Here is an 11,694-nt window from a genome sequence, read left to right on the forward strand (position 1 = left end):
CCATCCCAGTACTGCGTCGAGTTCAAAGGTTGACAGCGCTTTGGGCGTCGGCTGGTCGGTTGGTGACCGCGGGCGACTGGCCAGACCACCCGTAGCCCCTGGGCGCAGCACATCACCAGCCGCGCCCAAGCGGGGAGCTTTGTGCGGAAGAGAGGTCCTTAGTGGAGCATTGTGACAAGCCCCGTTCTTCTGGCTTGTGACCGAGGAAGACGATCAGCCGCCCTGCCCTGACTGTCTTAGAGTGAGTTTATTGTTTAGTTCCGTCACGTGTTGGTGGCATGTTACCGTCCCACGTTTCTGCTAACGAGTAGCGATAGGCATGGACGTTAGTAGCCTGAGCTTCGTCCCCGTCTTGAGTTGAGATGTTACGAACAGGAATGTTTTCTTATTAATTATGGTAGTTGTTTACCCTGGTTGTTTAGCAGAAAAGAAGCGTTCGCAGCATAAACGATACAATATACGTTCAACGGATAGAAGAGTTCGACATTGGTTTGCTTGTATCGCAGACGGTAGCTGCGTTTACATAGGGATTGTTGCAAGGTTATAGCTCCGCCTGTGATGCTGCAATAGATGCCAATGGTTCTTTACAATTTACAAAACGATGCCTTCAAATCTACCGAGAGCATTACATCGAAATTATCGCAAAATAAATGAGCTGAGGCCGCGTCAAAATGCTATATAACCAGGCATAATAACAATACAAACACAGTAACATTAAAACCTTTAAACGCATGCACTTGTCAGTGCTGCTAGATTTCTGCTGTTTGTGTCTGTGCTAGAAGAAATACGCCCCACATGTTGAACAAACTTCGATAATTATGATGATAGGTATGTGATTTTAGGATGCCCGGACTTTCGAGGTCATCGGCGACCGTAAAAAAATACTTAAAACAATCGCACAAACCTATTGGCACAAATGCACACCATGAAGCACACGCAACTGTGAGTTGCGATCAGTGTTTCATAGCATGTCAGCCACATGTTTAATCGCCTATTCATGCATCAGCATAGTCGATAGTGAGTCTTCCAAGCTTCTATTGCCAACTGCCAAACGTCAATACAGACTACAGAGGATCCACTTTCAGCATTACGTTTATGGCAATATGAGAAAAGACAACACCATCGCTAAAGCGAGCCTCTTTCAGATGACACGTTCAGTGGATTGTCCACCAAGCCAGCAGCGGGCAACGGAGACATCTTTTGCGGAAGGTGAGGTCACTTCGGCTGAAGATGCCGGGAGGGAGGTTGAAAAAGAAGATGACGCCCAGGATAACCACGATGGCCTAACCGGCTGTCAGCTGTTGCGTCAGGTGGGTTCTTCATTTAAAGTTCCTTCATCCCTGCATTCAATGTCCAACGTGATGATAGAGAAAAATGTAATGCTAGTGCTAGATTGTATGTCTAGCTCGAATGTTATGTTGGACGTATTAACCAAGCCGTATGACCACACATGACCAAGCAACGCTTGTTGCGGATATCGCGACCATTACCGTCCTAATGGGCTATCCAAGAGAGGCGCCTTTCGATATTCTCCCATTAAGTTAATAGAGAGGTCGCAAAATTTACCTGACCTTAGGTCACCAACATCAAAATTCTGAGCCATGTGTGTGAATATTTTGGTGAACTGTACCTAACTCGTGCCTATTTTCACTGTAACACCGTTTCTGGAGTTGGTGAGAATAAATGAAATAATAATAATAACAATAATTCCGGGCTGAATCTTCGACGCCCAAGGTCATCGTGTTCGTCAAAGTCGCACATGCTATACAATTACAGTCCGTCCCATTCAAGCAATATCCAATGGCCGTGGCTACTCTATACCAATCGCAAATATCCCCTGTAGGATTTTCATAATGAGCGCTAGAGCGGCTCGAACCAGCGCACTTACCACCGCCGAGTCTGACCTGCTTTACCAACTGAGTTTCGGACCGACAAGCTTGCTTGATTCGACCAGCATTTTGATTGAATGCTAATAGTATTTTTACAGATGTTATTCATGCTGGGGACTGGATGTGTCTGGTACGTGTTCCGTTTATTGAAAACATATTTAATAACTAGCACAAAATTCTTATAAGGTTCACACATATTTTATCTGAATGATAACCACGTTTCCTAGAAGCAAGTATACCGGGTGGCCCAGAAAAAACGTTCCCAAGTTTAAATCAGTATGTCTCAGAAAGTGATAAAGATACAACATTGAAACTTCGAATAGTCAATGCGGCATACATTTTCAGTAAATGGTGTGATTTTCATGGTGTTCAGTAAATTACTTTTTAAACGGTTCGTGTCTCAAGCATGCCATGTAAAAATTACTTTTTTGCTCCTATGTTTACTAAAGAATGTGAGTGAACGGGTCACTTTCACCCCTCGGCACCGCGGCCTAGAGCCATGACAATTCTACTGGCAGCTAGTCTCATTGATGGCTCGGTTCTCAGGATGACACATTCCCTCAGGCAGCCACGATGGCTCTGTGCCAGTGGCATCGGAAGAAGTTTCCAGTTTTCTAACCATCTTGTGGCTCAAATGCGTTCCCATGGCTGACATTCCTGGGAAAAGGTAGCTTTTCAACCAGTTTTTTTGTCATCTGCTGGCAATGTTGTTTTTCATAAGCTCTTCTGTGATCTTCTGGCACAGGAACAAGTCTGCTTTAGTTTGTTTTCCTTATCCGGTCGATTTACTGTTTGATCTACTGAAAGGAGGGTAATCAGCAGTAATCCATGCACCGTGCCACTCCTGCTCGAAACATGATTTGGTGTTGAAACGAATGGCATCCATGAGCACCATTTTGGCTCAGTATTTGAATATTTGGCACATAAGTGGGACAAAAATATTTAAAATAAAAACATACATATTGGTTTTATTCACGTGCTCTATTTTATATTCTTTTTTTATAACATGGGACGTCTAACCCAATCATCACATTCGTTTGACATCGGCAAAAAAAGCAAAAACGTCTTGCTTAATTCAACTCAAGATTGCCAGCTTGAAAATGATGGTATAGTGTTATAATTTGGCATACCAATGCGCAAAGAAATGACGCAAACTTGATGAAAATTTTGGCTCGTTATTTGAACTCGAATTTGATATATAGGCCTCCAAAGTTCGGAACGTTTTTTCTGAGCCACCCGGTAGATATAGGCATTTTATATTTGTTCAACAAACTGAACAAAACCAAATGGAGTCGAGTAGTCGCTTTCACCAACCACATAGTCACCCGGTCGCTTTAGGTATATAGGGAGAAAGTGTCACATTACTGCTTGCACTGTAGGTCAGAAGATACGGCATGTCGGTGTGTTATTGTGTTTAGGTCAGGATGACTCTGCATGTGCTGCTGAGCATTCCTACCCCTGCCATTGAAGTCGTGCGATATCTAACGGTGACACGATGGATGGCGTCGACCCGCCCACCCTAACAGTTCTCTGATGATGTCTGGCAATAAATGACCTATCATGTCAAAGATAAATCATGAGGTGTCACATGGAAGCAGACCCGGGTCCACACCCGCATTTCTGTCCGTTCATTGTACTCATGTTGGCGATCTGAACATGAAAATGTAGGCGTCTTAGAAAGTACCTTTGCACGAGAGAGAAAGAGAGAGAGAGAGAGAGAGAGAGAGAGAGAGAGAGCCGCGCGCGCGCGCGAAGAGAGACAGGGGGAGAGAGATAGAGTAGAGAGAGCAGAGAGAGAGAGAGAGAGAGAGGGGGAGAGGGAGATAGAGTAGAGAGGGAGCTGGGAGAGGAAGGGAGAGAGCGGGAGAGGGAGAGGGAGAGGGAAGAGATAGACAGACAGACAAGACGGTCAGACATCACTGGCGGATCAAGGGAGGGGGGGGGGGGGGGCGGGCATTTGGAGCAAATGCTTTGGCGCCCCCCCCCCCCTTTGCGGCGCCCCCGAAATCGATGTAATTTTTTCGGGAATGAAAACGAAACATCACTTATTAGGGAAAGTTTGTTTTAAAATGCACAGCAGTGCGTAAGGAATCGAAATCCGATGAGTTTTTGGAAATTGGAGGGGATATGCCCCCGCAGGATCCAATACCACCATTCTGGATCCACCAGTGTCAGACAGACAGACCGACGAGACAGAGGGGGCAGACGATAAATATACATGTCGACAGACTGACTGACGTCTTCGCACATTTAAAAACTGCACGAGATAGGCACCATTCGATCACTGTTTGGCATACCTTACACTTTGAGCGTGATGTGCGGGGCGTCGTCGTCGAGTCGTTGCCGACAGCGGTAGGCCCTCATGCTGGTGTTCCGTCTTTACGTCGCTTGTCTCGCACAGCGCACTCGTCGCGAGCTTGCCCGACTGGTCGTGTGTAAAATGAGTGGTGGCTGTGTGTCGCTTGTTACCTGTCCGCAGCGAGTGTTTCTCGTGAGTCGTGAGGCTTACCTTGGGAAGCTTGTGCAGGTGGTAAAGGTTTATAATTAGGTATGCAGTTGGTAGTAGCATTGTCATGTAGATGTGTATCAATTTAAGTAAAAGTTATTTACGTATGTTGAGTACTGACGGATGAGACGTTTGTTTGTATACGTAGAGGGAACTGTGCTGTGTCGTTCGTGATGTGCCTCGTTTGTGTCCCAGTGACAACAACGGCGCAACGATGCAGGATTCGTGCTCTGTGGGCACTCTCGCTTGTCTCCAAGCCAGTCGGACAGTAGATTGGTAGTCTTCAGCAGTGTCTCTGATGTCGCATTCGGCGAGAAAACCAGACACAACACTAACATTGATGAACATTCTGACAGGTGTTTGCCGGGGTGATGGTGGCCATGATCAGCATATCGGTCAGCTCCAGTAGCGCCGCTGCCTCCATGCTGCCTCAGCTAATGTCCAACGAATCGGATATCACTCTGACGACGCTGCAGGGCACCTGGTTTGGTAAATATGCTTCAGAGATTTGCAAATACCTATCACCTTCCTAGACTAAGCAATGCGCTACATTCCGGTACAAAGTAATTCATAGTTGGTACGCTTATAAGGCCCAAACATGAACCGAGGATACACATTACAATGATATCGGCATTCGGCATATAACTAATAACGTAGGCGTAATGTTAGCCATAGGCGGCGGAACGGGGAGGGCAACGGGGCACCGTGCCCCCTTTGATTTTGGCATTTTAACATAAGCCCTATTGGCGTTGCAGGGAAAGAATGGGACCAAAAGTCGGCAGTGCCCCCCCCCCCCCTCCCCCTTAATTGAAGTTGTTCCGCCGCTACTGATGTTAGCTAAAACAAAAGAACGCGGATATACCTAACTTGGATACAATGCGAATACTGATGATTGTTAGATGTTAATGCTATTCCACTCCAAAGCTTCCGCACATTCATTCGTGTCTTGTCAATTTTCAAATGTTACAGCCACCGCTCACACTCTGTCCGGCACCGTGGGCCTAACGCTGGGCGGCACGGCGGTTCACCACCTGGGACCTCGGAGGGTGCTGCTGCTGCAGGCCCTGCCGACCATCGCCGGGTGGCTGATGCAGGCCCTCGCTAACGGATTCCCCATGCTTCTCATTGGACGCTGTCTGGTTGGCGCCTGCACCGGACTCTCATTGGGCGCAGGGCAGGTGAAAAAGAAAATATATTAACTAGACGTTACGGCATTGTCCCATGTCCCTTGGTCATGTGTTACCAAGTAACCAAGTAAAATTATATTACAGCTGTACTCTGTAGTTGTATGCACTGCCACCTACCATTTGAAACTTGATTGGTCCTCATCACAGCCACAATTCCAGTGCAGTGGATGCTGCCAGGGCCATTCACATGCGAAGTGGGCCGTGGACGCATGAGGCGACATCTGTGACCGATTGCGACACCGTTGGTCATATGCTCTGCCGCTGTGCCGCTCTATTCACAGATGTCTTTAGTCTCACTATTGTTTACCTACATGATTAAATATGTGCTGTAGGTAGTCTTATTGCATTGCCTTCTTGGCGGCTCAGAGTGTGTTTGATCGTTTCAGGTGTACCGTGGCGAGATGGCGTCCCCGCAGATCCGGGGACGACTGGTCTGTCTCGGAGGGCTGTTCTCTAACATCGCGAGCGTCCTCTGCTTTGTGGTCGGCTACCTCCTGCCGTGGCGCTGGGTGCCGGCCACCTTCCTCATCGTGTTTCTGGTGCCCAGCGCGCTGGGAATGCTGCTGGTACCTGAGTCGCCCTACTGGCTGATGGGCAAACAGAGGCCCGAAGACGCCCGACGCAGTCTGCTGACGCTGCGGGGAGACCCGGCAGTGGCCGAGAGGGACCTTGCGATCATCACCGAATCCTGCAAGAGTCGCCAGAAGGCGCTGACACCTCGCGAACTGGCGAGGGAGATGAAGAAGCCCTCGGTGCTGGCACCGTTCCTCACTGTCACTGCGCTGTTCTTTGTCCGGACGATGGCCGGGATCATAACCGTGCTGACGTACATGGTGGTGATCTTCCGAGAAACGGGCTCGGCACTGGACGCCTACCAGTCGTCCATCTTGCTCGGCTGTGTGCGGATGTTCAACTCCGTGTGCAGTGCGTTGTACGTCAGTGACCGCTTCGGCAGACGTCCGCTTCTGATGCTCTCTGGGATTGGATGTGCGGCAACTACTCTGTGCATGGCGGTGTTTCTATTCTGCAGAGACGCGATGCCGGACTGGGCTGGATGGCAGCAGATCTCGTGGGTGCCTCTGCCACTTATCCTTATGTACATCGTCTTCTTCGACTTCGGATTCGCCCGCACGGGCTGGATTGTGCACGCGGAGCTTCTCCCGAACCGTGTGCGCTCGGGACTATCACTCTTCATAGTCCTCGTCCATTTCATCAGCGCCTTTATATCTGTTCTGACATTTCCCTACATACGGGAGGCGTTCGGGCTTGGGGGAGTTTTCTGCACATTTGCCTTCTTCAGCTTCATTGGTCTCCTGATAACTATCTTCTGTATTCCGGAAACAAAGAACAAAAGGTTAGAAACAATTGAGGCATTTTACACACAGCGTTTTGGCGGGCACCAGCATAAAGGCAAGGGATAGACAGCGAACTTAGCTCGATTTAGGCCGTTATAGTCGTAAGAGTGATCGTGTGGTTGCGATGCGGTTGTGTCCTGCGCTCCATGCATTGTTACCCAGTTTGCGCGGTGAAACTCTGAATCAGTGTTTATTGAAAAGGGCTGGAAAAGTAGTTTAAGCCTTAGGTTGTGCTACGTTGTAGGTATATACGCGCCAGGTTGTACGACGTTGCCAAAACCACTACAACAATATGCTTCCAAGTCCCAGTTCACAGTTGGCACAACGAAATCACACCTCACAAAAAGTGAGGTGTGATTTCGGCAATATTCGATTATAGTGGTGTATTTGAGACAAAACATAAGATTTAAATTTGTGCACATTAACAACATATTTTGACTAATACATTGCTCAAATAATTATTTTTTCTTTTACCTAGCTCCTTTTTAGATTCCGTTTAGCCTTACCTAGCACGGTCTAGTGGAGCACTGAAGAAGTGGTGCTCAGGTTGATTGGCTGTTGCTTTGCACATCCCATACCAACACACTGTCGACATTGCTCTGTACGGATTAGCGTGGCGCCACGCTCCCAGTAGCCACGCAGCGAGCAACAAAATACATATATTCCTGCCCGGGACCGGGATGATTCAATAACTGTCACCGAGGTTTTGGTGGAATGCTCCGAGGGCCGTTAGGCCCGAGGTGTTTTTGCTAAAAAAGCGAGGTGACATTTATTGAATTCCCGGCCTAGGGCTGGAAGGTGTTTCCCATAGCTGCCAGTGCCAAGGGCTCACATAAGTATGATAGTGACGTCAGCAGCCGTGTGGCTTAACGTGTTTTACCACACCCTTTGAACCACACGGCTTGTAATATTAAAACATTGCATTTTAACCCGCGCCGTGCTGGGGGGGGGGGGGGGGCGTTCGCCCCCTCTCAGGTTTTTGCGTATAGCTCAACCGCCGTTTCTATTACACCTGTTCATACATCATTTCCGCACATGTTGTGTGAAAATTTCAGACCCGGGTAGTTCAAGGTCAGGTCACCAGGTCACATCAAGTGACCTTACCTCAAAAACGTTCAAAGGCTCGCTGTAGCTACACTGACTGAACGATCACTTTGAAACCTTCAGCGATTGATATGAGTAACAGTATGCATAAAATGTAAATCTCGGAATTTTGATATCTGGGACCTTAGGTCGGGTCAATTTTGCGACATCGAAAATTGAGATGCACCTCTTTTGGACGAATGTCGTTCAAAACCCTCTCAAACATCGGTTCATAGGTAAACATGACACACTGAATCGGAAAATGCTCATGTAACCCCTCTGCGTGCTCCTGTGGTCATCTCAGGTCATGAAAGGTCACAAGCAGTTTTTTTTTGCTATAACTTTTGATAGAAGCGTGCTATAGCGGTGAAAACGCGTGAAATGTGTTCAGCTCGACGATTCGGATCGACTGATACGCAACTTGGCACTTTCCGGTCAGGTCATGACCTCGACCTGAGGTCAACTTGTCAAAATGACCTTTCAAGGTCAGCAACTAATTCATTCGACGCATCTTGACGAGAGGAACACGATGCTGCCAAAGCCTAAAAGTAATGTTATGGCTCTCTTGCGTCAAAAGTGAATGCCGAAAAACAGTTTTCGCGAAAATGGCTATTTTTACAGTTTTTGTCCTCTGGCTGGAGGCTAAACCGTTGACCTGAGGTCAAATCTGATAACAATAACCAGAAAGGTCTGAAAGGGCTATCGAATGCGCTTTTCTGCGGCGCTGCAGCTCTATTGGTTCCTGAGTTAGCCGTTGGCAGTTTCCAAAATTGTTGAAGTGGACTAAATTTGACCTTTGATAATATCTGGTGACCTGACCTTTAACCTCACCTAAAAAATGACCGGAGTGTTTCCGTCATTATTTTTGGCGCTCTTTCGATTGCCGTTTACCTCGTGTCCCTACGTGGCCCAGGAGCCAAGTTAGAAAGGGCGTGAACACCCCCCCCCCCCAAGCGCGACACGGAAAACACGGGCCACCAGCCCGACGCGGGTTAAGCTTTGAAAAGTGTGGTACAGCGCACGTGCCGTTTAAATGCCTGAATGTCTTGATTCAATCATGCAATGTAGCAGATATGTGAAAACGCAAAACCAACGGGCTGTTCAGGAAAACAACTATAACAACTATAGTCTGGACAAACCTAAGAAAAAACGGATTTAGGTAAAGCCCAACTGCAATTGATCCACGTGCCTTTATATTGCCTCAAATACAGGGTGATCCAAAAAATTTGGAACCCCTAACTTAAAATGTCTATAAGTCCGAAAGTATTCACATTATTGACAAATTGCGAACACCATTAGAAAGAGCATTAAATTCTCTATAAAATCACGTCAAATTGGTGCATGTATGTTTGTAAAGCATTGGCGCACTATTAGCTTTTGGAATGAGCGTCAGAAAACTGAGTGAAACGAAATCGCCAAATGTTAACAATGCGCTGAAATCCGTTAGCACTCTATCTGTTGTCTTTTTGCGAATAACACCACATCCAAATTCAATTTTATTACATAAAAGCTTACACAGAAGCACACAGTAGAACAGATACACGCGTCCTAGCTTCCGCTGTTCATCCCAGCATGGGCTCAACGCGAGCTCCGTGGGCCGTCACACAGGCCTGCAGTTGCTTCAGCTTGGGGACGGCTCCGACTGCGCGGGCCAGCAGTCTCTGGGACAACTGGTCCCAGCAGGCCGTCAGCCTTTCCTTTCCTTACAATAGCACGTGAATGAGCTATTTTTATTTATGAACCTCCACCAAGCGACATGTTCAGAACAGGAAACCGTCAATCATTGATTTGCGCATAATGTAATAACCGTTTCACTGAGTTTCGTGACACAAATTTTATAGGCATATATCTAGGGCAATATTTATAGTAATAATTAACTTCAATCAACTTGGTTTTATAGAGAATTGAACGCTCTTTCTAATGGTGTTTGCAATTTGTCAATGAAGTGAAGATTTTCTGACTTACAGACATTTTAAGTTAGGGGTTCCAATTTTTTTGGATCACCCTGTATATCCGTGAACACAAACCTCTCACCTCTCACCACGTTATCTCGCAACGTACCTAAGTGTTTCTAGAATTATCTAGCCTTTGTTAAAACTATAGTTTAACAATATTATTTTAAAAAGAAAAGTACTTTAATAATTTATCTATAATCCCATATGTGGAATTACCTATAGATTAATTATTATAAGGCCTACCTTTCTATTTGATTCTCTCCGCTTGACTTTGTGCGTAGCGCACGGAATTAGTTTTGGGACGCACCATTTAAAAGTAGGCAAATTTAGGATGAGTAACTTCGGATAGGGGCCTCAGCCCTCATCCACCTTCCTCTACATGTAATATCGGACAACACCCGAAACACCCGAAACACAACTTAAAACGACCGTGTGGATACTCTGGAATAATATGGTATTTCAACACGACGCGTCGTGTTGTGCTGCTCGTGTCTCGAATTGATCATGTCACATTTTGACAACACTGAATAATCCATCACGTCACCAGGTCCAACAAGGCAATGCTTCTAAACATCTCTGTAATATCTGTCTGGTCACGTCCCTTGCACCTCGATCGATTGTACGCATACCGAAATCCTAGCTCAACACTCGACTATACTTTTATGTCGGCTTCTCCGAAATTTTATTATATAGGTAGGTAGTGTACTTACTACATAGACAGCTTTGAGAAACCTTTGAGAAGCAAATAGGTAGAACTAACGGAGTTTGGTTCATTATTGGTATAGTAAATCCGTTTGAATGCGCATTTCTGGGCCCTGGAGGCTGCAGAGTACCTTAGTGTGAACTGTGACGGTCCACGTATAATAGCATTAAGTATGAAATAAGCATATTCATTGTTCATAGGGAAACACACAGTTCTCTATATACCGTGGGGAAACACTTGATGAGGTAATGTAAGTTTGGCTAGGTTTTTCAGGGCCGTGGTCCTTAATAGCCGGATATTAATGCGTTGCCGGGTGAAGGCTCCTGTAATCTGCACAGCCAAACCCAACAAGGAGGTCTCCAAGTCGGCAATAAGGCCGTCAAGTCAGCAATTGCTGAATCGGACGGGTTCACACCATTAGATGGAGTAAGCCTAAGCAGTGCTTGGGCGGTACTTGCCGAAACAGGCTGACCGGGAGCAGGTGCCATGCCGACCGTGCTGGTGTTCCTCTCGGAGGCCGACGCACTGGTGCAATGCAAGACGATTACGATGAGCGAAAGATTGCAGAGCATATTAAGAAGTGGGAGGCGTTATCGAAGATTTTCACGGTCTTATCTGCATCGCCCATTGCCGAGCACTGATTGGCCGCTAGCTCGCGGATGCTGCACGCGGATACATCGCTGAACAGAAGGTGTAGTCAGCCCTATACGAGTGTCTGTCACGCTTTCGAATACTATGAAAAAGGCTGGAGCGTACCCCCTGCTTGGATCTGCGTAATAATAAAAAATCATACATTTCTCCATACTGATGAAATGAAAAACGAAAAGGTGAACGATAGTCTGACTCTACACCTACATTTTAAAAGTTCTTCAAGGTAAAGAATGTAGTGATGTGGTCAGGTCTTCTTGTTATTGTCTTTCCATGGCCCATATTCTGATTCCAGGCAAATAACGTGTTATTCACGCATAGTCTATACTCTCAAATTTCCGTAAAATATAAAGACCGTCAGATACAAA

The 11,694-nt window shown here is 46.6% G+C and overlaps 1 protein-coding gene across 1 annotated transcript; it reads left to right on the forward strand.

The window, feature by feature from the left end:
• The first annotated feature begins 9 nt into the window (after nucleotides 1–9).
• Nucleotides 10–7,396, forward strand: LOC122364105 (facilitated trehalose transporter Tret1-like). The gene is made up of 5 exons (XM_043334178.1): nucleotides 10–241; nucleotides 1,146–1,310; nucleotides 4,752–4,884; nucleotides 5,365–5,573; nucleotides 5,969–7,396. Exons 2-5 carry the CDS (start codon nucleotides 1,146–1,148, stop codon nucleotides 7,001–7,003), a joined length of 1,542 nt encoding a protein of 513 aa, XP_043190113.1. The 5' UTR covers nucleotides 10–241; the 3' UTR covers nucleotides 7,004–7,396.
• Nucleotides 7,397–11,694: the final 4,298 nt, after the last annotated feature.

Source organism: Amphibalanus amphitrite, unplaced genomic scaffold (genome assembly GCF_019059575.1).
Source record: "Amphibalanus amphitrite isolate SeventyFive unplaced genomic scaffold, NRLGWU_Aamphi_draft 000656F_arrow, whole genome shotgun sequence".
Classification (NCBI taxonomy): Eukaryota; Metazoa; Arthropoda; class Thecostraca; order Balanomorpha; family Balanidae; genus Amphibalanus; species Amphibalanus amphitrite.